The 27,500-nt window shown below is 50.8% G+C and overlaps 1 protein-coding gene across 1 annotated transcript in view; it reads left to right on the top strand.

Moving 5' to 3' along the window:
• LOC130405609 (roundabout homolog 2-like) overlaps positions 1 to 27,500 on the top strand; it is a 52,589-nt gene that overhangs the window by 19,666 nt on the left and 5,423 nt on the right. The window contains exons 3-22 of the mRNA XM_056610786.1: positions 1,505 to 1,662; positions 2,479 to 2,599; positions 3,168 to 3,306; positions 4,130 to 4,257; positions 7,612 to 7,736; positions 10,083 to 10,254; positions 10,791 to 10,996; positions 14,289 to 14,370; positions 15,167 to 15,329; positions 17,758 to 17,924; positions 18,529 to 18,650; positions 19,154 to 19,370; positions 20,487 to 20,605; positions 23,168 to 23,342; positions 23,503 to 23,507; positions 24,168 to 24,384; positions 24,853 to 24,895; positions 25,168 to 25,307; positions 26,025 to 26,312; positions 26,838 to 26,970. Coding sequence (XP_056466761.1) covers positions 1,505 to 1,662; positions 2,479 to 2,599; positions 3,168 to 3,306; positions 4,130 to 4,257; positions 7,612 to 7,736; positions 10,083 to 10,254; positions 10,791 to 10,996; positions 14,289 to 14,370; positions 15,167 to 15,329; positions 17,758 to 17,924; positions 18,529 to 18,650; positions 19,154 to 19,370; positions 20,487 to 20,605; positions 23,168 to 23,342; positions 23,503 to 23,507; positions 24,168 to 24,384; positions 24,853 to 24,895; positions 25,168 to 25,307; positions 26,025 to 26,312; positions 26,838 to 26,970 — 2,920 coding nt within the window. The remainder of the gene's footprint in view (positions 1 to 1,504; positions 1,663 to 2,478; positions 2,600 to 3,167; positions 3,307 to 4,129; positions 4,258 to 7,611; positions 7,737 to 10,082; positions 10,255 to 10,790; positions 10,997 to 14,288; positions 14,371 to 15,166; positions 15,330 to 17,757; positions 17,925 to 18,528; positions 18,651 to 19,153; positions 19,371 to 20,486; positions 20,606 to 23,167; positions 23,343 to 23,502; positions 23,508 to 24,167; positions 24,385 to 24,852; positions 24,896 to 25,167; positions 25,308 to 26,024; positions 26,313 to 26,837; positions 26,971 to 27,500) is intronic.

The following is a 27,500-nucleotide window of genomic DNA, read 5'->3' as shown; positions in this document are numbered from 1 at the left end:
CACAGGGCTGCCATTTTTAAAGGGATCCACGGCCCAAGCTCCTCCCCTCTGCCTTTTAGCTATCAATCAACACAGCCAAGAGGAGGGTGGGAAAGGGTTGGGATGAGAAGCATTTCCCCTCTAGGCGGGAGTGACATGGAGTGAGAGTCGGGAGAGAGAGAGAGAGAGAGAGAGAGAGAGAGAGAGAGAGAGAGAGAGAGAGAGAGAGAGAGAGAGAGAGAGAGAGAGAGAGAGAGAGAGAGAGAGAGAGAGAGAGAGAGAGAGAGAGAGAGAGAGAAAGGGAGAGAAAGATAGAGGGTCGGAAGAGAGAGAGAGAGATAGAGAGACATAGAGAGAGAGAGAACGAGAGATACAACGAGAACGAGAACGCGAGAGCGAGAACCACATCCAGGGATGTCTTGAGGACACCCATTAGAGGTTCTGATCTCACCTCCAGGTTCGTTTCTCCTTGTCATATTACCAAGGGTTGATGCCCCTTCCTTCTAGGGCTGTGCATGGAAAGTGTCATCCTGATTCAAAGACAGCGACGCCTGCCGAATGCAGAGACACTTTTCCCCTCCCCTCACACGATGTTAAATAATGGATGTGCCGTTATTTGTCGACTCCGTGTTGGACGGAAGGACGTGCATTATTCATCGGTTCTGACAGCTGACGAGCACGAGGCAGAGGGAAACATTAGAATGCTGCTCGCTGCGCCGAGGTTGCTGATAGGAGAGTTCACGCACGTGCCCATAATGAACCGCCTCTCACTCTCTCTTCTTCCTAATATACCCTCCCTTCAGGCCCGGAACACCGTCTGAATCCTGGGACGGTGTAGCTCATACAGGTCTCTGTATGTGGCGGCATTTGGCTCAGGTGGTAGAGCAGGTTGGCTGGTAACCGGAAGGTTGCTAGTTTGATCCCTGGCTCCTCACTCCCTGGAGTGTCGAGGTGTCCCTGAGCAAGGCACCTCACCGTATCTGCTCTTGACGAGCCGGAACTTTGCCTTGCGTGCTTGACACTGCCGTCGGTGTGTGAATGTGTGCATGAATGGGTGAATGTAAGGCAGTATTGTAGAAGCGCTTGTTAGAAAAGCACGACATAATTGCATTTTGTTTACCATTCACTCTGGTGGTCGTCTTAATGGGTTAACATGAGCTTATCATGATATAACTGTGTTGTTTTATATTCCGCATTTATCCCTTTTAGCGGGAGCCTCTATCCAGGATGATGCCGTAGGAGATGTGTGAGTCATCACCCTTCACATCAGGGTGAGGGCGTCTCTAGCCCAAGAACGCCTAAGGGTGTGGCCATTGGGATTCAAACCGAGAACTTTCCCCGCTCGGAGCCCAAACAAACATTGGGATTCAAACCGAGAACTTTCCCCAATCGGAGCCTAAGCCCCCTAGCCGCTAGAGTGCCTTGCACCTATTGGCCGACCGCTAACTCCGTCTCCTCCCTGTGTCTCCCCCTCTCCCCCCTGTCTCCTCCCCTCTCCCCCCTCTCCCCCCCTGCCCCGGCGCAGTCCTGCGGGACGACTTCCGGCAGGCGCCCAGCGACGTGGTGGTGGCGGCGGGGGAGCCGGCGGTGCTGGAGTGCCTCCCGCCGAGGGGACACCCGGAGCCCAGCGTCTCCTGGAAGAGGAACAACGCCCGCATCCCCGCCAAGGACGACCGCATCTCCGTGAGTCCGCCGCTCTCTCTCTCTCTCTTTCTGTCTCTCTTTCTCTGTCTGTCTCTCTCTCTCGCTCCATTTCTGTCTCTCTGTCTCTCTCTCTCTCTCTCTCTCTCTCTCTCTCTCTCTGTCTCTCTCTCTCTGTGTCTCTCTGTCTCTCTGTAGCTCTCTCTGTCTCACTCTCTCACTTACTCTCTCTCTCTGTATAGTTCTACCTCTGTCTCTGTCTCTGTCTCTGTCTCTATCTCTATCGGTCTCTCTCTGTCTCTCTCTCTGTCTCTCTTTCTCTCTCTCTGTCAATATCTGTCTCTCCCTCTGTCTCTTTCTCTCTTTTGTTGTCTCTCTCTCTCCCTCTCTCTCTCTCTCTCTCTCTCTCTCTCTCTCTCTCTCTCTCTCTCTCTCTCTCTCTCTCTCTCTCTGTCTCTCTTTCTCTTTCTCTCTTGCTCTCTCTCTGTCTCTCTCTCTGTCTCTCTCTGTCTCTCTCTCTCAGAGCCATCAGAGAATTTTTTTACTTTGAAGTTTTTTGTTTTCTCCACAGAAGCATTTGTACGTAATTACATAATGTGTGTGACATTAATCCGACCGACCTCATAAAAATGCACTCAGACACACTCTGTGCAACGCAACCTTGGATGCAGAAGACGCAACCCCCCCCCTTCCCCACTCTGAAACACACACAGTACACACCCTACACACAAATGAGTAAGAGGTGTTTGTGTGAGGAAAGATAACGAATGTTTCCTGAGCGTGAAGAAGGGTGTGTGTGTGTGTGTGTGTGTGAACGGCCCTGGGGCTGATGTCTCTGTCGCCGTGTGTTTCATGCAGATGCGCGGAGGCAAGCTGATGATCTCCCAGACGAGGAAGAGCGACGCGGGCATGTACGTGTGCGTGGGCACCAACATGGTGGGAGAGCGGGACAGTGACCCCGCCGAGCTGGTGGTCTACGGTGAGCCCCTGGGTCACAGAGAGGGGACGCGTGTGTGGCTTAAGGTGGATTTGGTGGCTGTTGAAACCGCTCAAGGTGGTTCATTTGTTATGCGTACCGTGTGTTATTTAACTAAGCTTGTTTTTTTGTGTCCTTCTCTCCTCCTCCTCTCTTCCTCTCATCCTCTCCTCTTCTCCTCTCCTCCCCCCTTCCTTCCCTCCTTTCCTCCCCTCCCCTCTCCTCCCCCCTTCCTCCTCATCTCCCCCTCATCTCCTCCTCCTCCCGTTGTGTCCTTCTCTCCTCCTCTCTCCCTATCCTCCTTCTCCTCCTCCCCTCCTCTCCCTTCTCCTCCCCCTCCCCTCCCCATCCTCCTCCCCCTCTCCTCCTCTCTCCCTCCTCCTCCCCTCTCCTCCTTCTCCTCTCCTCACCCTCCATCCCCTTCCTCTCCCCCTCCCCCATCTTCCTCTCCTCCTCCCTTTCTCTCCTTCTCTCCTCCACCCCCCCTCTCCTCCCCCCTCTCCTCCTCCTCCTCCTCCTCCTCCTCCCCTCCCCCCCCTCTCCTCCTCCTCCCCCTCCTCCCCCTCCCCAGAGCGCCCGGTGCTGATGCGGCGGCCGGTCAACCAGGTGGTGATGGAGGAGGAGACGGTGGACTTCCTGTGCGACGTCCACGGAGACCCGGCGCCCACGGTGCGCTGGCGCCGGGAGGAGGGGGAGCTTCCCCGGGGGAGGTGAGGAGCAGCAGCGGCCACACTAGGGACCGGCTTTTTAACAACTGGGCTCGATCCGTGCGGTTGTCCTCAGCCTACTGGTTAAGGAGTTGGACCAGTAACCGGAGGGTGGCCGGTTCGAATCCCGACCCGTTGTAGTTGTAGTTGTACCGCACTCTCCTACGTCGTCATCCACGGATGAGGACAATTTGATACAAAATACTGCATAATTTCTCAGTGAAGTATTTATTGACCAACAATAATACAACACAGTTAACGTGTAGACCTACAACTGTTTTAACAGTTTACAAATAAAAAAGATAGGCCTCATAGGCTATAGGCCTATGCGGCGCTTGAAAAGTTGAACGATTCGCTCTTAAGCAAGGGAAACTATTCAAAAAGACAAAATCTGTATTAAAGAGCCAAGCCGTTGCTTGGCTGTTCTGTTCTCACACTATGCAGCACAACCTCCTTTTGATTGACAAAAATATCACTTGATCGAAAGAATTCATTACGATCAATGCCCATCCCTAGTCCACCAACCCCCCCTGCCACACACTCACACTCATGGCCCCTCCGCTATCAGACAACATCAATCGGCCCAAATCCTCCTGCATCAGCAGAGATGGATTCCTCTGTTCTCGTTCAAGGAAAAACCTGTGATTTAGTTTGTTCTGATTTAATAACATTATTATCTCTCGGTCCATATTTGTTTATTACATAAATGAATTTTAATCGGGCGATGTGGATCAGCACGTCTCTCTCCTCTGATCGATGGGCCGACCGACCGCGCTGGCCTTTCCTTCTCCGGCGGTATTGAGCGGTTGTCCTCGTGGGTCCGCAGGTTCGAGATCCGGGGGGACAGCAGCCTGCGTCTGCAGCGGGTGAGGGCGGAGGACGAGGGCACGTACACCTGCACCTCGGAGAACAGCGTGGGGAAGACGGAGGCGTCGGCCATGCTGCAGGTCCACGGTGAGACACACACCGCGCACACGCGCACACACGCACACACACACAAACACACACACACACATACACACACACACACACACACACACACACACACACACACATACACACACGCCCGCGCTTGCGCAGGCGAAGGGACCCAGGAGGCTCAGGCGCAGCTCAAGCGGTCATCTTGTCTGTCTGCTTCCCACCCAATTGTCTCCTTCTCCCATTTGTCTCTCTCTCCCCCCCTTGTCTCCTCTTAAGCCAAGCCAGGTCATCTGTCTGGGGGTTCTACGCTCTACACTCTATCTCTCCCTCCCTATCTCTCTCCTTCTTCCTCAATCTCCCTCTCTCTGTCTCTTTTTTTCTCCTTCTTTCTCCTTCCATCTCTCCCTCTCTCTCCCTTCCTCTCTCTCTCTCTCTCTCTCTCTCTCTCACCTCTCTCTCTCTCTCTCTCTCTCTCTCTCTCTCTCTCTCTCTCTCTCTCTCTCTCTCTCTCTCTCTCTCTCTCTCTCTCTCTCTATCAGGCATAGACAAACAACACTGTGTGTAGTCCCTGAGTGTAGCGCTACGCAAACATTCATTCACTAATGCATGCAGTAACACAACGTACCTTCCGTGCAAACATAAGCTTTTGCGGTGTGACACAGGCCATGGACAACTGTGTGTGTGTGTGTGTGTGTGTGTGTGTGTGTGTGTGTGTGTGTGTGTGTGTGTGTGTGTGTGTGTGTGTGTGTGTGTGTGTGTGTGTGTGTGTGTGTGCGTGCGTGCGTGCGTGTGTGTGTGTGTGTGTGTGTGTATGTGTGTGTGTGTGTGTGTGTGTGTGTGTGTGTGTGTGTGTGTGTGTGTGTGTGTGTGTGTGTGTGTGTGTGTGTGTGTGTTTGTTTGGGTGATGGAGAGAGATATTTCGACTGGTCCGTGTCCTGTGCAGCCAGAAGCTTATGCTAAACCGTATGGATTACTCCATCCGACAGATGTTTGTTACTTGTGTGCTTTAACACACGGCCAGAGAGCAGTCCCACCATTAGAAGATATCTCACATTGTCCAACAGTGTCTCTCTATCCCTCTCTCCGACTCTCTCTCTTTCTATCACTCTGCACCTTGCCCTTCCTCGCCCTCTCCCTCTCTCTCTCACACACTCTCTCTATCTTGCTCAATATATCTCTCTCTCTTGCTTTCTCTCTCTGAATAGTTATACATAAATATCCATATCTATCTCTTGTTCTCAATCATTCACTCTCGCTCTGCCTACACTATGTGTGTGTGTGTGTGTGTGTTTGTGTGTATGTGTGATTCTCTCTCTCTCTCTCTCTCTCTCTCTCTCTCTCCCTCTCTCTCTCTCTCTCTCTCCCTCCCTCTCTCCCTCAATCACTCCCTCCCATCCTGTCCTACTATGACTCTCCCACCATTCCAGTCCACCATTACTCATACCACCGTTAGCCACATCTCCGCTTCCCCGTCAGCGATTGTCACCTCGATTGTAGAGAACACCTCTAACCAGGTGCGTCTCATGCTCCATGCGGCAGACAGCAGTCAGCGGCTGTCCTGCGTCGTGGCCTCGCTCTCCTTTCACAAGTCCCCTCTACCTGTCCTCCCTCTCATTCATGTTTCATCCCCTTCATGTTTCTCCCCTCTTTCGTCATGCCGGTCGGCCCCCTTCTGTTGCTGTTACTTTGCCTCCTGTTCGTTTTTTAATCCATGAGCAATATCCATGTGGACTCCGTTTATATAAAGAAATTATACTAAAATCTGTTCGCGGCTAATGGCGTGGGGAAACGGCGTTCCATCGGCTGCAAAGCCATGGAGAAGCGTCCGGCCCGCGCCACAATCAGGCCAGGGAGAGACTTTAATGTACGCCAGATTAAAAGGTCTGGTATCGCCCGCACACATCTGGCACTTTGGCGCGGTGGACGGGGATGCAAAGGGGAGTGTGTCACCGGAGTTTGACGCGCGTTAATCCCTCATTCTGTCCGTCTCTCATTTGCAGGCCGTGCAGCTGCTGGCCGTTCAATTACGCCTCAAAAACTAGGAAACATTTTTGAACTCGGACAACTTTTAAAAGCTGCTCTAGCTTCATTACTCGTTTACTTATATTTACATTTTTGTGTTAGTATTTTGTATTATCAATTTGGATAGGAATAGGAATAAAAAAGTTTTTTTGTTAAGTAGTAGTCTTATAAGTAGCAGTATCAGTCGAAGCAGTTAGGGGGTAAAAGGAACAGTACTGTGGTTGTAATCAGTATTGCTGTGATTCGTGTGCGTGTCGGTGAGTTAATGTATGCAAACATCTAGAGCAGGGCGCAGGTGTGATGATACAGGCCCTGGAGGGAGGGGGGAGGAGGGGGGAGCAGGAGGAGGGAGGGGGGAGGAGGGGGGAGGAGGGGGGAGGAGGAGGAGGAGGGGGAGGGAGGAGGGAGTAGGCATGACTCAGGAAGTAAGCCATCAGTTCAGTATTCCTCTAGAGAGGTCACCATGACAGTGAGGTCAGTCCAGTGATCTGGTGTAGTTGATCAGTTATCAGGCAGATGAACACATCCACACACATCGGTAAACACATCGCTGGACACAACTCTGAACCCCTGCATCTGAAAATCATTTAATTAGATGGTCCTAACTTTTTTTTTCAGAACCACAAACAATTCTTTTTGAAGATGTTATATCGCAGGAAGAAAACAAATATTTATAAAACCCAACCACGAGCATCGAAAACCAAGGACAAGTGTTCCCTTCTGCCTTCTGATTAATCAACGGTATTACCCTACGAGCAAAAGGCCAGCACACGATACATCGTGAGGATAACATGATCCAAAGTCCTCCCAGGCATGAAAACAGATGAGCTGTGTAAGTATTAGTGACGTTGTTTCATGGCCAAACACTTAGGCAAAGTTTAACCATGCGCTTTGCAAAATCGAGACGATTCTGTAATGCCGCCGCAGTAACTGAGATACATTACCTTGCGAGCAAAAAAAACCCCTCACCCATAAAAAGATTGCGGAATATCACTAATTGTACACCAGAGCAGTGGATCCGACGATAAAACGTTGTCAGTGTTGTTGCCCCGGAGATATAAAACCTCTAAGAGTGTGTGTACCACCGAGGCACAACACCGGGCAAAGAAAACACATTACCTGTTGGAAGATAAATCGCCTCAGCGTTGCCCCACTCGTACCCACTCCCTCGAGGAAGGGGGTAGGGGGGGGGGGCGTGGTTGCGCATACCCCAGTTAGCCAACCGCTGTCTCACAGTGACTTATGGCTCCCATAACTCGGGCCCAGTCCAGTGGGTTTTATATTCCCTGCAAACTATTCCGGCCAGCGTTCCGACGGTAACGTGCGCGTGACTGATCCGGCCTCTCCCTGTGTTTCTCCCCGCAGTGCCCCCGCAGATCTCCATAAAGCCTCGCGACCAGATCGCAGCCCAGGGAAAGAGCGCCACCTTCCAATGTGGGACGACCGGGAACCCTCCGCCCGCCATCTTCTGGCAGAAAGAGGGCAGCCAGGTAGGAAGGGGACGGGGAGCGGAGTGAAGCCTCAGAGGACACAATAATGGTGCCTTAATGGAAACCCACATCAAAAATCAATACCACGGAGAGGTTCTGTGGAGGAGCCCCCCGACCTGTTGAGCCCCGTTTGAAAGGAAAAACTCATTTGCGGCACGTTTTCTTGTTTCAACTCTTTCAAAGCCAACACTTGGATGTGAGTGTTTAAGTCTTTCATCGCGGCAGCAGGAACAAAAGACGGTCTCTTCTTCACACGTGGTTGGTGTCGGTGTTGATGGCTGAGAGTGAATCACTTTCGGGGCGGGCTGGAACACTCGCCTCGCTGTAATTGTCCAAGTTCACACCCTTCGTCTTCGTCTTTGTTGCCCACGCGCAACACCACAGCCCACTGATGAGCTCGGCTGATGAGCATAAGAAGGGGGGGGGGGGGGGAGGATGGTGCTGACAGGTGGCTCGGAGGACACACGTGCGTTGGGAGGCATCGCGGCGGCGTGACGTTGGCGGGAACACTTTCTGCCGCGAGCAGCGAGTTACAGAGTTAAATACATGGAAGGGAAGGAGGGTGGAGGAGGCAGGCGTGTGTGTGTGTGTGTGTGTGTGTGTGTGTGTGTGTGTGTGTGTGTGTGTGTGTGTGTGTGTGTGTGGCGGGGGGGTTGGTAGAGGGGGGGTGGAGGCGGGGGGGTGGTGTACACCTGCTGAGAATGCTTCTTCTCGACTCCTTCTTCTGGGCAGAAAGATACGAAGAGGATACAAAAGAAGCACACAAACACACAGGCGCAATGCATTGTGGGTCTCTGCCTCCCACGCGGCGCTTACTTATAAATACCCGGCGGCGGCGGCAGCGGCAGGCGAGATGGATCAGGTGCTGCATCTCCGACACATGATGGTTCAGGACGCCTTGAAGCCAGACGACTGCCGGGATGGGAAGTTACCAATATACGACCTGTCTGAACCGGATACAGGCCTGCCTGCCCCCTGGTCTGCATTGCTTTGTGTGTGTGTGTGCGTGTGTGTATGTGTGTGTGTGTGTGTGTGTGTGTGTGTGTGTGTGTGTGTGTTGTGGCAACCCGCCACGTTGAGCGCACCAACTCCTCCCAAACAGGACAGCATTTCGTTGGTGAAAAGCCACAAAAAGGCATATTTAATTACAGAACATAAAAGTCTCTCCAAAACACAAATAACGTAAACCTTGAGGAATCCACGGTCCCCTCCTTCGTGGGTGGAATCCCGTCACCCACGAGGACCGGTCTCTCCGTGCAGGAGCTCCAAGGCTGGGAGAGCCCCGAATGAGTGGAGAAGCAGGCTATTTAAGCCCTGCTTCTCCACTTGTTCCTCAGGTGCTCTCAATACCCTTAATTGGCCTGGGCCGGGTTGCCACAGTGTGTGTGTGTGTGGGTGTGTGTGTGTGTGTGTGTGTTCGTGTGTGTCTGTGTGTGTGCTTGGGTGTGTGTGTGTGTGAGTGCGTGTGTCTGCGTGTGTCTGCGTGTACGCATGTGCGCGCGCGCGTGTGTGTGTGTACATATGTGTACACACACATATGTGCGTGTGTGCGTGTGTGCATGTGTCTGTCTCCGTGTTTGTACTCGTGTGTCCGTCCATGTGTCTGCGTGTGTTTGCGTGTGTCTGCGTGTGTCTGTGTGTGTGTGGTGGGTGGTGTGTGGTGGGTGGTGCAGGAGGGGGGGATTATCTGCAGCCTCCTAGCCCCCACCCTCAACTGGCGGCCAGTAAGCCTCTTAGGGGATGAACTGGACGGATGACTGGATTGAAGGTCCCCCCCACCCGCCTAGGTTCACGTTCATCTCTCTTACTGGGACCAGACTGGGGCAGCTCTGGAGCGTCTGTCAGCAAACCAGTAACATCCCAACACACCAACTGACCAATCCGGCCCAAACAGGGCTATCCGGCTTGTTGTTGTTGTTGTTGTTGTTGTTGTTGTTGTTGTTGTTGTTGTTGTTGTTGTTGTTGTTGTTGTTGTTGTTCAGTTTGTGTGCAATCGGGTTACATTTGCCCTGGCTGTTGGTACAAAAACAATTTTATGTCGTATAAATTAATATTATTATTTTCTTGTGTGTGTTTGTGCATGGGTTTGTGTGTGTTTGTGTGTGTATGTGTGTCTATCTGTCTTTCAATGGTATGTGTGTGTGTCTGTATGTTGTGTGTGTGTATGAATGTATGCGTGTGTGCTTATGTTGTGTGTCCGTGTGAATGAATGTGTCTGTATGTTGTGTGTGTGTGTGTGTGTGTGTGTGTGTGTGTGTGTGTGTGTGTGTGTGTGTGTGTGTGTGTGTGTGTGTGTGTGTGTGTGTGTGTGTGTGTGTGTGTGTGTGTGTGTGTGTGTGTGTGTAGATGCTGCTGTTCCCTGGCCAGCCGCCCTCCCAGTCAGGCCGCTACTCGGTCTCCATGGGGGGGCAGCTGGGCATCGCTGACGTCCACCCGGAGGACGCCGGCTTCTACATCTGTCAGGCCATCAGCGTGGCAGGAAGCGTGCTCACCAAGGCCCTGCTGGAGGTGGAGGGGGGTCAGTATTTAGCAGGCTGACATGTTGTGAGAGAGAGATTGAGTTGGGGGAGAGACAAAGAGGCAGAGGGAGAGAGCAAGAGACAGACAGAGTGACAGAGTGGGAAATAGAGAGAGAGAGAGAGAGAGAGAGAGAGAGAGAGAGAGAGAGAGAGAGAGAGAGAGAGAGAGAGAGAGAGCGAAAGTGAGAGAGAGAGAGAGAGAGAGCGAAAGTGAGAGAGAGAGAGAGAGAGAGAGAGCGAAAGTGAGAGAGAGAGAGAGAGAGAGAGAGAGAGAGAGAGAGAGAGAGAGAGAGAGAGAGAGAGAGAGAGAGAGAGCGAAAGTGAGAGAGAGAGAGCAAGAGCGATAGAGAGAGCACGAAAGTGAGAGAGAGAGAGCAATAGAGCGTGCGAGAGCGAGCAAGCTAGAGCAACGGCATGCGAGAGAGAGAGAGAGATAAGAAATGTCAGTTGCAGGTCTTCACAACTTTTAAGGGGACTTTTCAGGATAAAGTGACATCCAATTCTGCCTTTCTCCCCCCAACCGTGTCGTCCTAAGGTCCCTCCGGTCACATCCCCCCAATCATCCGCCAGGGCCCAGCCAATCAAACAGTGTCGCGTGGCACCGCCGCGCAACTCCATTGCCATGTCATTGGTGGATCGTCCGTCAGGATTTCCTGGGAGAAGGATGGAGAGGGAGTGGAGGGAGATAAGCCTCGCACGACCTTGATGGAAAATGGCACGTTGCAAATCACCGACGTAAAGGTGTGTGTGAGTGTGTGTGTTTGTGTGTTAGTTTGCGTGGGGGGGGGGGGGGGGGTGTTTGTGTGTGTGTGTGTGTGTGTCTGTGTGTGGGTAATTGTGTGGGTGTGCGTGTGTGAGTGTGTGTCTGTGTGTGTCTGTCGGTGTTTGGATGCACAAATGTGTGAGTGTGTGCATATTCATGAATGTGTACAAGTGGGCACATCCATGAATGCATATGTATGTGAATGCATTTATGCAGACAATAGATCAATATGTTTGTGTGTGTGTGTGTGCGTGTGTGTGTGCGTGCGTGCGTGTGTGTGTGTGTGTGTGTGTGTGTGTGTGTGTGTGTGTGTGTGTGTGTGTGTGTGTGTGTGTGTGTGTGTGTCTGTGTGTGTGTGTGTGTGTGCGTGTGTGCGTGTGTGTGTGTGCGTGTGTGGTGCGTGCGTGTGTGTGTGTGTGTGTGTGTGTGCGTGCGTGCGTGTGTGTGTGTGTGTGTGTGTGTGCGTGTGCGCCTGTGTGTGCGTGTCTACTTGTGTGTGCAATGCCTTCGCCATGCATTCGAGTGTCCGGGGCGTGGTGTGTGTTGTGCTTGCCAGCGCTGGAACCTGTCATTTGGTGGAAGCGGCCCAGAGAGGGTCTGCCTCTGAAAGCTCTCGCGCCTTAATGGATGCATCAAGGACAGCCGTGTGAAACTTGTGCTGCAGCCGCCCACTCCGAGTGCCGTTCCCCCCGCAGCCCTAATGGGGGGGCACTTTGTACCCCCCCCCCTCCAGCCTGGTTCAATCACAGCCACCCCATTCCATTTCCCAGCTCGGTTCTTTTTCCAAATCAAATGAAGGTGAAACGGGAGCTTGGCAGAGAGCGATGCGGCCCACCCAGCGACCGTATCTCCGGTGGTCCCGATGATGGGCTCATGCGCTGTAATTGTAATGTTAATGAAGGAGCTTGTTGATAAACGCTAATGAGTTCCCCTTTGATGGAGGAGAGGCTGGGGGGGGGGGGGGGGGGGAGGGGGGACGCTTTGTGGCTTAACCTCCTCCACCCAGAGGTTAGAGTGTGACTGTGTGTGTGTGCGCGTGTTTACGAGGGTGTGTGTGTGTGTTTATGAGTGTGTGTGTGTGTGTATATTTGTTTTTCTGTCTGTTCGTGTGTGTCTGTGTTTGTGTACGAATGTGCGTGCTTGTGTGTGTGTGTGTGTGTGTGTGTGTGTGTGCGTTTCTTATGCGTGTACGCGTAGCAGAGCAACCCTGCATCATTTTCCCTTAATTGACCGGCTATAGATGATTAACGATCTCGCTCTGAGTTTAATTAAATCTTGTAGCCGGTGTTATGCACAGCTACTTGCTTCATTATTCCTGTGTGTGTGTGTGTGTGAGAGAGAGAGAGAGAGAGAGAGAAGAGCGAGAGAGAGAGAGAGAGAGAGAGAGAGAGAGAGAGAGAGAGAGAGAGAGAGAGAGAGAGAGAGAGAGAGAGTGCAAGGGAGAGAGAGAGAGAGAGAGAAAGAGAGATAGAGAGAGAGAGATATAGAGAGAGAGAGAGAGAGAGAGAGAGAGAGAGAGAGAGAGAGAGAGAGAGAGAGAGAGAGAGAGAGAGAGAGAGAGAGAGAGAGAGTGAGAGAGAGAGAGAGAGAGAGATAGTTGGTGTGTGTTGTCGATTTCCTATAGCGTCACGCCCAGCGACGTAGCTTAGCACACGTGAGGGAATTAGCGTTCGGTCCGATGAGCTCGACGGGCGAACTCTTCCAGAACTCCAGCGGAACAGAAGAATCACATTAGCTCGTTACCCAGACGATGACGAGGAGGAAGATGACGAGAGAGGGGGAGATGACGGATGGGAGGCTAAAAATACACCCGCTCCCCCCCCCCCTCCTGTTTCTCAATATTTTAGGCTCCTGGTTAAAGTCACAGTTAAAAGGAAAGCTACGTGCAGTCTACACACACACACACAAACTTGCACATGTACACAGACACATACACGCATGCACACGCACCCATGCAAGAACACCCACGCGCACACGTCAGACAAACACAAATACCCACACACACATACAAACAAGGACACAGATACAGCCAAACATGTACACATACACACACGCACGCATGCATGCACACACTCACATCCGCACAAACACAAACACACACACACACACACACATTACAGACACACATACACCCGCATACACACACACACGTACGCACAAACACACACATTACACACACACACCAACACACACCCATAGACATGCATACACACACACACACATGCACACAAACACCTACAGTCACACACACAAATACACACACACTCACACATACGCACACACAAACACACACACACACACATACGCACAAACAAATACAATCACGCACACAAATACATACACACACACAAACACACACACACACACACACACACACACACACTCACACACACACAGGGCAGCTGGGAGCAGTCAGCCAGCGGTCAGTGGTCTCGTAGGACCCGGTGATAGATGGCAACAAGCTGGGCCTGCGTACGGCCGTGTTTGGCAGAGAGCTCCGCTTAGCTCCGGTGAAGCACATTAGCATGCACTCTGCTAAAGGGCAGACCGGTCGTGATGCGATGACCCTGCGGCCGTGTACCGCCTCTAAAGTGCTGTTCTCGGGGAACAAGACTTGTTTCGCTGAGTTATAGAGCCGTGTGTGTGGGAAAGAATAACATGTCGTTTCATATATCATGTACGATTTCACATCGTTAGCCTCGTAGTATAATTACCTAAGTCATATTTTGGCCGGATTGTGATATCAAACCCAACTCTTCCCTCTTAGCGCTGCTGATTCACTTTGCTTCATTGGCAATATCCTAAGCCAATCAGAGTGGTTTTTACATTCCATAATCACTATCTGCCAAAGTCATCAATTTGACTTTGGCATTTTTACACTTCATACAAGATGAACCTTAAAATATGACTTAGGCAATTATGCTTTTAGGCTAACTAACAGCATGGATTGGAGGAGGAACACAATTTTCTCGATTTTGATTTGGAGATGCAGGAAGCTGTAGTGGTAATGGTGAGCTGAAAGGTACTCGGTTCGATCCCCAATAATAATCGTAATCTTATCTGAATCCTGTATCTGATTCCTGTATCTGAATCCTGTATCTGAATCCAGTATCTGAATCCTGTATCTGAATCCAGTATCTGAATCCTGTATCTGAATCCAGTATCTGAATCCTGTATCTGAATCCTGTATCTGATTCCCTGTCGGTCGCGTTGGCCGGAGCTCAGAGTAGACATGTGTGTTTGATGCGGGGTGTCGGGTTTGTCTGACAGGAGACCGACTCTGGGATGTACACGTGCACCGTGTCCAGCACCAAGGGGGAGTCCAGCTGGAGCGGCATGCTGACTGTCAGAGGTGCGCACCACACACACACACATATGCATACATGCACACACATACACACACGCACACACGTGAGCGTGCATGCTCACTTACGCATGGACGCACGCACCTACGCTGTCAAGCATGCATGCACTTACACACATGCACACGCATGTACGATGTCAAGCACACAAGCTTGCACACACGTATACCCAACCAAAGACACAAGCACAGATGAACGCTCAAACACACACACACACACACACACACACACACACACACACACACACACACACACACAAGTACAGATGAACGCTCACGCACACACACACACACACACACACACACACACACACACACACACACACACACACACACACACACACACACACACACAGACACATACACACACACACACACAGACAGACACACACACGCACACACACAAGCACAGATGAACGCTCACACACACACTCACACACACATGCACTCATTCACTTACCCTCAACCCAGTGTTGGCAGGATATTGTAATGGCTAGGGTGTTTGACGTCCAGCTGAAAGGCGCTGGGTTTGATTTCCCAGTGTCCACTATCTACCAGTAGAACACCCCCTGCCAGCTCCATCATGAAATGGATCTGAATACACTATCAGTCCCTCATTATAAAAGCGTCTTCTAAATGAATACATGATCAGATAGTAAATAATCAACCTCACCAAGAACCCCCTTTTCAAAATAAAAGTCCCTTTACCGTACTCTATTCTATCATATAAATATCTCCCATTTAAAATGAAAAAACCCAACGTGTGTATTTATCGCCCCTGCTTCAGAAGACGCGTCGATGTCCCGCGTGTCCGAGTCCATCCAGCTGCCGGGACCGCCGCAGAAGCCCGTGGTGACGGAGGTGACCCGCAACACCGTCACCCTCACCTGGCAGTCCAACCCCCACGAGGGCGGAGCCGCCGTCACCTCCTACATCATCGAGGCCTTCAGGTGGGTCTCGACAACACGCCGACCCCCCCGAACCCTGGGAGGAGGCATCCCCCTCTCTCCATCACGTGCTGCCTCCCTCGGTCGTTAAGGAAGGCTTCTCCTTACCCCCTGGCGGGTCTCGGGTCAGGGGGGGGGGGGGTGATAGAACATGGCCTGTGTAGCCCTTTGAGACCGTACCTGTGATTAAGTATCCTGTCATCGCCGCCGCGTTTGAATCATTTGCGTAATAGTCTGGAACCTCCACCCACCGTTCAGAGGGGCGTAATCAAGGGCGCGGAACCAAACACCTCCAGACGCGATTGGATACAGGCAAAACCAATCAGAGCATAGCTCGTGGCGTAGCGCCGAGGGCTGTGTCGGGTAATTTAACGTTCACCCAATCATTTCAGAAGTACACACATTGGCACACACATCGTTCTAAACAACGAAAGCTTTGAGTGCAGATGTTTGTTCTGCTTCTAGAGAAAATAAACGGTCCAGTTTGTTAAATACTTTCTCGGATTCAACTGACCGTCAACTGACCACGGCAGCCATCTTGGTCATCTAGCCATCCTATCAAACTCCCCCATCGTACCAAACGGTTGGATCCTCTTCTCCTGTCTGAACGGGAACGGGGGGCCGGACCATCTGCCGGAGCAAATTAAACATGAGCTCTCCGATTTGTCTGGTTCCCAGGCCAGTGATTACGGGATTAACTAAAAAATGTACTTGACTTGAGTGACATGGACCCCCCCCCCACCACCACCACCACCACTGTACAGATGCTGACCTGATGGGCCGTACTAGACTTCATCCTCCATTCACTGAACACACCAATACCTCGGTTATCTATGCTGCAGTTGAACTTTGGTGAATTTCATCAGTAGTCACCTGGTGGCTCACGATTCACCTCTAGTCGGTTAATCCAATATGGCAGTTGAAGATTAATTTGTTGTAAAATTGACATCAACAAGATTATAATCAAGGGGAGGCTCTGTGATGTCTAGCCAGAAATGAAAGCGGTCGGTAAACACGACTTAAAGCGACATCCTAGCGTGCTCTATCATTCTGTGTTTTCTCCCATACCGGGACATCCGTCTCATCCATCATCTCAAACGCCTTGAAGGGTCCCAAGCGATGGGGAATACGTCCAGGGGTAGTGAGACTGAACTGCTACCCTCGCCGTATCCGCTTGTGTGTCTCTTCCTCAAGTTTGCCCGTGATTTATAGCCCGACGTTAGCAATAAAAACTAATTAGCCTGTGCGGTGCAACTTAAAGGGGGGAGGGCCAGGCGCTGCAGTAGTGGCTAGGGGGTTCGATTCCCAGCCGTGATCCCCGGTCGCCTGCTTCCAGGCATCGTTGAGCAAGACGTCTAGCCCCCTGCCCGCTCCTAAATGATAAATGTCTCTCGGTTCCACGTCGTTTTGAATAAAAGCATCTGCTAATAGAATCAAAAGCGAACTGATAAGTAATACAATTGGTCCCGCCCTGCAACCCTTCGACAGCCAGAGCATCCGCAGGAAAAAACAAACACCTACCGGCCCCCGGCCTCCCCAGCAACAAGTGAGTGGTGCTGAGGCTGATTATTGTCATGCGGGCCAGTGCTGCGCTCTCCAGGCTGATGGATGGGAGGGTTCGAGCAGCCAGAGTAATCACTCTGTCAGGAAACACTGGATGCTAGAGGTCGCAGGGTTAAATGCATGGAGGATGCACACTCACACACACACACACGCACACACAAACGTACACAAATGCACACACTCAAAAACGCAAACACACACACACACAAATGTACACAAACGCACACACCCTCGCGCGCACACACACACACACACACACACACACACACACACACACACACACACACACACACACACACACACACACACACACACACACACACAGACTCACATACAGCCTTAAGTCTTAAGCGGGTGACTGGAGAGATTCGGATGCTACTGCACTCGAAGTGGGAAGCCATTGCAGTTGTTTGTGCTTCACTGCCGCAGTTCAGTGCTCGCCTCACTAGCGTCTGCAATTGCCTGAAAATCGCATTTCCTGCATGGCCACATGATCTCTGGTCAACTGTGCTCGGGAGAGTTTATTTTTAATGTGTAAAACAGGCCAGCTTGCCGTTGAGCAGTGGCTGAAATATTCCCAGGGCTCGCGCTAAGGCGGTCAGACAGGGGAAACACTGTACGTGCCATTTCTGCGTACATCCATAGCACTGGCCGGCCCCAACGGGAATTGAACCTCCAACCCTTGGCAGTGTTACCTCCACGCTCTGCCAGCCCCCGCTAGAGAAGGCGTAGTACAAACAGGGAGTCTTGCATCAATTCGCCACGCTTGCTGACGGCTGGAGTGCTGAACAGGATGTTGACACGGCAAATTAGATTGATTCTGAGTGTAAAAATGTGCTGATCACCATTCCTTTCTTCCACGTCTCAGCCAATCAGTGGGCAGCGCCTGGCAGACCGTAGCAGACCACGTGAAGCAGGAGAGACACACTGTGCTAGGACTCTTCCCCAACACAGTTTATCTGTTCATCGTCCGAGCTGTCAACTCGTACGGCCTCAGCGACCCCAGCCCCATCTCAGAGCCGGTCAGAACCCAGGGTGAGTGGACCGGTGCTGGGGAAGACCAACATCTCTTATTAGTGTTGGATAACCAGACACAGAACAGAGGGCTGGTTTACTGCCACTTTATTCATTATGTGGTAACAAAGTGAATGCATTATTCATATCTTTACAATGGTCAGTAAAACAATAGATCTTCATCACCTACATTTACATTTAGGGCATTAAGCAGACGCATTTATCCAAAGTGACTTCCAATAAGTACATTTGTCATAAGAAAGATAAACCAAGTACTAACATTCGCTAGCTGAATCCATTACCTGTATGCAACAATACCAGCTAGGATAAGATGCCTCACAATGCTAAGTATACATTTTTAAGTGCAATGAAGTACAACATACAATAAGTGATTCCATTAAGTGCCATTTCATTTAATGCAAAGCAGATTTTCTTTTTTATGCAAGATGAAATAAAATGAAAACATTTGCTTAGCACAGACCCTGGCATCTGGCGATGTCAGCCCGTGAGGCTCTGACGTCTCCCCCAGTCCTGAGCAGCGTGCCAGGCTGTGACTCTGGGCTGTGGTGAGCTGCCTTCAGCCTTCAAGCCTGGTTACAGGAAGGCGCTTGTGTTGTGCTTTCAGACGGCAGCCCCACCGAGCAGGGAGTGGACCACAGGCAGGTGCAGAAGGAGCTGGGCCAGGTCTCTGTCTACATGCTGAAGCCCGTGGTGCTGTCCCCTTCCAGCGCCAAGATCTCCTGGACCGTGAGTAGAAACATCTGCTAGGGGGGGGGCTCGGCGTCGCCGCGCGTTTCGTTAGCTCACCTCCAGGGTTACCTTCTTCCCTGTTTACACTGTTTATGTAGATTTGAATCCCCCCCAATTCCATTTACATTACATTTACATTCAGGGCATTTAGCAGACGCTTTTATCCAAAGCGACATAATAAGTACATCTGTCAGAAGAAAGAGAAACAATATTCTGCTGTCGGTAAAGTAATGATGTTCATAGAACCATGTGACAAGCACTGACAATCACCAGGTTAACCCATTCTCCGTACACAACAAAGATAGCTAGGATAAGATGCTACACAATGCTAAGTACTATTTTCAAGTGATATCTGGATGTTTAATGTATGTTAATACCAAATGTTTGTATTTATCGATGTGTCAAATCTCATTATACGATGTCATCATGACCAGGTTGAACCATTTATTCTTCGACCGCTGCTGCGTTTCTAACTCGTCTCGTGTGCTGTGATTGGTCAGGTGGCGCGCCAATCGCGCTACGTGCAGGGCTACCGCGTGTTCTACCGGACCATCGGCAGCTCCTGGTTGGTGCAGGACGTGGAGTCCGCCCCGGAGCAGAGCACCATCCTGGCCGAGCTGCGCGGCAACACCGAGTACGAGGTCAAGATCCGGCCGTACTTCAACGAGCTGCAGGGGGTGGACAGCCTGATGGTGGGCCTGCGGACCCCCGAAGAGGGTGAGGAGAGACGGAGACTAGGAGGAGAGAGAGACAGAGAGAGAGACAGACAGACAGACAGACAGAGAGACAGACAGTGAGACAGAGACAGAGAGGCAGAGACACAGAGACACAGAGACAGACAGAGAGACAGAGAGACAGAGAGACGGAGACACAGGGAGACAGAGAGCCAGAGAGGCAGAGAGACAGACAGAGAGACAGAGAGACAGACAGAGAGACAGACAGTGAGACAGAGACAGAGAGGCAGAGAGACAGAGAGACAGAGAGACGGAGACACAGGGAGACAGAGAGCCAGAGAGGCAGAGAGAAAGACAGAGAGACAGAGAGACAGACAGACAGAGAGACGGAGAGACAGAGAGACAGAGAGGCAGAGAGACAGAGAGAGAGGCAGAGAGACAGAGAGACAAATAAATGGAGAGACAGAGACAGACAGAGAGGCAGAGAGACAGAGAGACAGAGAGACGGAGAGACAGAGAGGACGAGAGACAGAGAGACAGAGAGACAGACAGAGAGACAGAGAGACAGAGAGACAGAGAGGACGAGACCGCTCTGCTGTCACTGGAGAGGTATACCCTCCACACACAAAGGCTGTGTCCTCTGTAGCACAGTGTGTGTGTGTGTGTGTGTGTGTGTGTGTGTGTGTGTGTGTGTGTGTGTGTGTGTGTGTGTGTGTGTGTGTGTGTGTGTGTGTGTGTGTGTGTGTGTGTGTGTGTGTGCATGAGGGGGATTGTTATGGGTCCGTCCGATCGGATAGGCAGATGGATGGGTGAATGGGTAGATGGATGACAAGGTAGATGGATGGATGAATTAATGATTGAGAGAGAGAGAGAGAGAGAGAGAGAGAGAGAGAGAGAGAGAGAGAGAGAGAGAGAGAGAGAGAGAGAGAGAGAGAGAGACTGATTCACTGACTAGCTGACCGACTGACTGAATGACTGAATGACTGACTGATAGACAGATAGAAAGGGACAGATAGATAGAAAGATTGAGAGATAGACAAAAGGATATATATATATATATAGAGGGTGAGATAGAGAGGCATGACATGCGTATTATGCCATCATCAACTGACCTTTCCTTCCCCCTCTCTCTCCCCTCCCTCCCCCCTTTCTCCCCCAGTGCTGTGCGTGCCCCCCCAGGCCGTGTCCGTGGTGCAGCTCAGCAACAGCTCCAGCATCAATGTGTCCTGGGAGCCCCCCCCCCACAGCACCCTGACCGGCATCATCCACGAGTACCGGGTGAGACCCCCTCCCTGACTGACTGATGACTGACTGAATGACTGACTGATTAACTGACTAGCTGGCTGAATGATTAACTGACTAGCTGGCTGACTGACTGAATGACTGAATGACCGACTGATAAACTGACTAGCTGACTGACTGACTGAATGACGGAATGACCGACTGACAGACTGACTGAACGACTGACTGATTAACTGACTAGCTGGCTGACTGACTGAGAGACTGACTGACTGAGTGGCTGACTGACTGTCCGACTGACTGGGTGCCTAATTGAGTGACTGACTGATGACCCCTCAAACTGCTAATGTCCCTGAACATGCCATGCATATATATATATATATATATATATATATATATATATATATATATATATATATATATATATTGTAGCGGGCCAGTGGGTGTGGGGTTTCCACGCTACCAAGTCGAACAGACAAAATGACACAACACAGAGAGCAGTTCCAGTGCAGAATGGTTTATTCACCTAGCAAACCAAACCAGGGTGGGAAAAGGGTTGTCCACCTCTTCTGTGATACAGTCCAACACTTTTCACATATCTCTTTCCCTTAGGCCGCTCCGTGCTTCCAGGCGATCACACAGATCCTGCCTGTCCTGTCCTGTCCTGTCCTGTCCTGTCCTGTCCTGTCCTGTCCTGTCCTGTCCTGTCCTGTCCTGTCCTGTCCTGTCCTGTCCTGTCCTGTCCTGTCCTGTGCTGTGCTAGCCCTAGCGCCAGCTCTAGCTCCAGTTCCAACTTCTCCTCACAAGTCTGTTTGCTAGCCCTCTTAAGCCCTAGCACCCCTGGTTAACGATCCGCAGGCTTGTCTCGTTAAAAGGAGGAATTCCATATATAGCTTGGGGGTGGAGCCAGCAGGTTGCCAGACCTACCACTCCCCTCACTCCTCCCTGGCGGCTGCCCAAATATATACTGTATATATATATTTATATATGTGTATAAATATGTGTGTGTGTATATATAGATGAACTGTATATGCTGTTACTATATGAATAGGGTTGAAGCTGGGGTAAAATGCATTTGTATATCATGGGGTTCCATTGAAATGCGGGGTCTATTTTGAATAGACTGGATTAACAGTCATCACTTGCTATTATCTGACCAATGAGCAGTTGACTGTTGAAAGGGAACCAATTTGGTCCTGATATTGTTGACTGAGCACACAGTGTGTGCCTGTCAACTGTTTTGCAGGGCGGGAGGATGACAGAGAGGGAGAGAGAGAGAGAGAGACAGAGGGAGATAGATTGTGGGGCAGAGAGAGAGAGAGCGATTGAGATGATTATCTGTCCATTAGTGTGAGAACAGCAGGCATTACTAATCGCTCCATCATCGATGTGAGAAGCATCCACACCGAACACACATTCTGTATTGCTTTCTGTTCCTGTCACATTACTCAACTCATCATCATATTACTACTACAGATCTGGATAAAAAGAAAGCGCAATTTGACGACAAAGATAGTCTTTGTCCCTGTCTGAGGAGGTTCCTAGTGCTGTCTGTGTATGTTTTGGTTCGCTCTTTTTACGTGTAGTTTATGTATTGTCATGTTATTACGACGGAAGGTCTATTAGGGGGAAGATTGACATCATTAACAGCGCCGTGTACAATTATGTTTACTACATACATCCACAGAGCCACTATGCCTTTGAGACGAAAAGCGCTGAGATGCAGTCATGCTCAATTAAAGATGATATTGTTGAGCTGAACACACGTGATTTCAAATGCACGGTGAGGGACTTCAAAGTGAGACGTTAAGAAACTATAATGGAGAAGAAATACCTGGACTGTTAGCCTGGAATAATCTGTTTCTTACCGAGGGTGAATAGTGCAACAGGTTGAAATACATGCAAAGTGAGTGATGCAGTTGAGATGCCATCCAGAAACGACATTTCATCTACTTTCATTTAAACTTGGCTGCCGGCCATTATTTCCTTGGCCGTCACTAATTCATTTCCCTCCATCAAATTGAAAAAACGAAAGAGGATGTTGCTTTCATGGAGTATGAGCTTGTAAACCCCTTTTTTTCAGTCGCTAACTGTGATGAACGGCTGGGCAGAAATCCTTGACTTTCCTTGACATCAACTGAAAAACGTTTACAAAATGACAAGTGACATCCATCATGTCCTCCCTTAACCTGATATCAGCAAAGGTCACGGGAAACATTGAGTTGTCTTTGTGCGCGGTACCTCAACCACATACCACATCACCCACCGCCCCCAAAAAAGATATCTCTGACCAAGGCCGTTGCCAGGGTTAGAGATAGTTGTGGTCAGGGGGGAGGGGGGTTATGTTGGGGAGGGTGGGGGGGGGGGGGGACGACACACGGCGGACACAAAGTAACAAGCCTCAACCGAATTAAGCATTTACCCACCTCGGAAAAAGAGCTCAACCGCTAATTCTGCATACACTTGCATTTCGGTTTGAATTTCCTTCTCATCTCTGCAAAAAAAAAAAGGTCCTCGGCTGGACCTCGACGACCTCATCGCTGGCTACGGGTGGCATGCTGACCTCTGACCTCTGCTGACCCCTCCTTCCCCCTCCTTCAGGTGTGGTGTCTGGGGGCCTCGGAGAGGGGGGGCCAGATGAACCGCACGGTGGACGGGGCGGTGCTGTCCATCCTGCTGACGGGGCTGCTGCCGGGGGTCCGCTACAGCGTCATGGTGGCGTCCGTCACCGCTCTGGGCGAGGGCCCCCCCAGCCCGCCAGTCGACCTGCTGCTCAGTGAGTGTCACGCGGCTGCCCTTGTTTGCTGATCCCTCCTGCTTTATTCCCTTCTCAGTCTGTCAGGTGCTCCTGATTCGGGGGCTGGAGCTGCTACTGCTACTGCCGCTACTTAAGGCGTGGCCATGTGTTCCCCCACTGGGCCTCTCACTATTGGCAGCTCCTGTCGTTCTGTTGTCACTTTGTCCTGAGCTGTTTGGGTTCCGTGAATGGAGGGCTGTCAGTACAGGCTCTTTTTCGTGTTTCTGTTGTTAGTTAGAGAGTCTGGGAATTGCAGGTTAGGAGGAGGAAGTCCTGGCTTCGACGGCCCAGGCTTCCTCCATCTTTTTGTTTGGGTTACAGTCCTCCAGTTGTCGGAGTTTGGGAACAGCATAAGCTTAGTAATGTGTCATTATTATTTAAACTTTAATTCTGGTTCGGTGCACGGGGGTCTTCAGATCGCCACAGAGACTTAATTCAATGAATTATCATTATTAATTATTAGTATTATTATTACAATTTGTGAATGAATTAAGTGCTGGTGTATGGCTGAGTTAAATGTGGGGGCGAGGAACCAGAGTTCAAACCTCGTTATCTGCTGACCCTCGACCTCGAACTGAGATTTGTGTTGGATGAAAGCATTGGCTAAATGGCACAACATTATGGTACTTAACTTGGTAAAACAAACATTTTACATGAATTATCAATAATGAATTCAATGATATGTCATGTTGACCTCGATATCTTTTATACAACCGACCCTCGCAGCCACCATCTCGGGACAGAACCATGACTCACCCCGCTCTCTCCTCCTCCTCCTCCTCCTCTCACCCCCAGGTGCTCCAGGGGTCCGACCGGACCTCCGTCCCGGGGGAGACGGAGCGAGCGGGGCCGGGCCTGGGGGAGCAGATCACGGGGGTGGTGCGCCAGCCGGCCTTCATGGCGGGGCTGGGGGTGGCGTCCTGGGTGGTGCTGATGGGCTTCAGCGGCTGGCTGTACTGCCGCCACCGCCGGAGGAAACAGCTGGGCCACTACACCACCTCCTTCGCCTACACCCCTGCAGGTGGGGACGGTTCGGCGTGGGTGTGAAGGAACTTAGACGGAGGTTTTAGGTGGAGGGTGGTGTGTTATTTTGGGTTTGTGGGCAATGGCTGTTCTGAATCAGTCGTTCCAGCGTGGGTCTTTAGCGTTTCCTTTCTTTACTTTTTCTTGTCGTTAAACATGGTTTCATGTTGTTTTTGCAGCCCTAACTGCCCATGAATACGGAGAGAAAAAAAAGAAGGGAAATGATGTGTAGTGTTTAAGTGTATTACTCATTTTAATGAAACGTACATCTGCTCTCAGAACTGCAGACTCAAACAGTGGAGCGTGCATTTAGGTCACCGGCGTACGCCTGATGTAAAATCTGCGTACTTAATAATTAAATCCCAGCTGGGACAGACAGACTTGCTCACTGTGGCCTTGAGAGAAAGAGCTGCGTTTGAAGATACCCAACCAGACTGCCAGTTTGTTCCCTCTTCTGTCCTTCCAGTCTGCTTTCCTCATGGAGAAGGATCCGGAATCATCAACGGAGGGTACAGTTCCCTGTCTCGCTAAATAATACAATATGTAATATATAACATAACAGTTATATACAATAGAACAGTTACACATAATACACCATTTACATACAATATAACAGTTACACACAATAGAACAGTTACACATAATAGAACAGTTACACAACAGATACTCATCATACAAACGTTACACAACAGTTTCAAATAGTAGAACCGTTGCACAACAGTCACACTTCACCTGGAAAATGTTTTGATGTTTTCCTCTGCTCCCTGTTGTTTGTTCCCAGGCCAGGCATGTTGGGATCAAACATGGGCACCTACCCCTGGCTGGCCGAGTCCTGGCACGCCTCGAATCTAAGCCAGCAGAGCAAGGAGTCTGTCTACCCCTGTTCCAGCAAGCTGGGGCCCCCAGATAGATACTTCACCGGTAAAGGCACAACACAAGCAAACCAAACAAGTAGTATATGAATCAATGGTTATGAGGTGATTCATGATTACTGTCAACAATCACACGGCAGGGGATGATTGCGTTGAACATTTCGCCGGTAACTTCATTAAAAAAGGAATGTGTTCCACTGCACAAAGAGTTGATGGACGCAAAAACATCAGCAACAAACAAATAACTAATTGGAACCGCTACTAATACAGACAATACAACAAAGAACACAACAAACACACAAAAAAACACACAAGAACTGCAACGCCAACTGAATTATAAATAAAGCGTTCATTTCCTACTGGGATTCCCTACCGTTGGGGGTAGGAAACGGGCATCATTAGGTGAAAGATGTTTGGAAAAGTTAAAACGTAGACTTATGTACAGGCGGCATTCAGGGGGCTTGTTGCTCAGGAGGTAGAGCGAGTTGGCTGTTAACCGGAAGGTTGCGAGTTCAATCCCCGGCTCCTTCTAGCTGGGTGTCGAGGTGTCCCTGAGCGAGACAGCTCTCCCTAGCTGCTCCTGAAGAGCTGGCTGTCGGCCCTTTCATGGTTGACAACGCCATCGCGAGTGTGAATGTGTGCATGAACGGATGAATGTGAGGCAGTACTGTAAAGCGCTTTGAGTGGCCACTGGTTAGAACAGCGCTGTTTAACTGCAGTCCGTTCACTCGGCGCTCCATATCCCGACCCTCCTCTCCCCACACAGGAGGCGGCCTCCACAACTTCCCCAGCGCCCAGTCGGAGAAGTACAGCTCCAAGTCCAGCGACAGCCCAATCTACAGCACCATCAACACGGCGGCGGAGGAGGACCTGCTCACCTACTACGACACCTACTCCAGCGTGCCCTACTCCCTGGGCCCCGACCCCTACGCCAGCACCCCCGTGCTGACCCACAGCAGCCTGGCGGGGCTGGAGCAGGGCCTGGACCAGTGGACCATCCAGGCCGGTCAGTCGGGGGCCGAGTACGCCAAGCTCCAGTACTCCCGGACGACCAGCGGTGGGTTTTGTCAGGGGGGGGGGGGGGGGGGGGGGTTGATCACGTGACTCGGGATCACGTGGGGGTTGAAGATAGACCGGGATGTGCTTTGTTGAGTACTGTCTTTGTTGTACATGAAGGGCTTAGCCAAAATATTGTTAGTGCGTGCCACTTGGTTCTATGAACATCCTAACTGTACCGACAGAGATATATTGTTGTGTCTCTTTCTTCTGGCAAATGTACTTATTGTACGTCGCTTTGGGTAAGCGTCTGCTAAATGCCCTAAACGTAAATGTATTGATCCCTAATGGGAAATGTGAGTTTGACCGTGGAAAGAACAGGACAGTAGAACTTGTCTAAACTGTGTGGCTGTGCACCATACGATAAGAGTAGTAGACATGCAGATGCAAGAATAAATGTAAACTTAATGGTGTGCAATGTTTGTTGTAAGGTCTTCATCAAACTCTGACACCCCTGGCCTCTGTTGCTGTGGGCCTTTTCTCGTCCTTTGACACGGGTGGTGTTTTTCCTTTCCTCTCTCAGCCAAAAAGATGAAGCAACGTTCCAGTCGGCCGTCCAAGCCGGCTACCCTGAACTGGGTGGATGTGCTGTCACAGCCCCTCCCCGCGGACAGAGACCTGGGCCAAGGCCAGATGAACCCGCAGGACTGTCTCAGGTAACCGCCAGAGCCATTGTCAAGCCCACATATTGTCCCAAACAGGGCGGTCGAGGTGGAGACAAGAGGAGGAACGCCCTCGATCCTGTTACCAGGCTCTGTCTTTGTGCTTATGTCCTCAGGGTATTTATGAAATTAAAAGCTTCTGCTCTGTTTACTTTACTTACTGTTTTAACTTCCCCTCCATAACTAAATGACTTAATTCTGATGGATAGGAGATCTGCCTAATCACGCTGTATGCCTATCAAACTAACGCTTCGCACATTGCGCCCGTGTGTGTTTGTGTGCGCGCATGTTTGTGTTGATGTGGTGGGGGTTGTGGTGAGAGGGGTCTGGTTGGGTCTGTGTCTCAAACCACGGTGTGTGTTTGCAGGCTGTGTGTGTGTTTCTGCAGGTTTGTGTCTCCGGGCTGTGTGTGTGTCTGTAGGTGAGTTGTGTGTATGCAGGCGCGTGTCTGCAGAATGGGTTTGTGTCTGTAGGTGTGGGTCTTCAGGGCGTGTGTGTGTCTGCAGGTTTGTGTCTACAGGCTA

The sequence above is a fragment of the Gadus chalcogrammus genome, chromosome 16, assembly GCF_026213295.1.
Source record: "Gadus chalcogrammus isolate NIFS_2021 chromosome 16, NIFS_Gcha_1.0, whole genome shotgun sequence".
In the NCBI taxonomy this organism is placed as follows: Eukaryota; Metazoa; Chordata; class Actinopteri; order Gadiformes; family Gadidae; genus Gadus; species Gadus chalcogrammus.
Note: the sequence above shows the minus strand (reverse complement) of the source record. Positions and strands in the feature narration are given on the sequence as shown.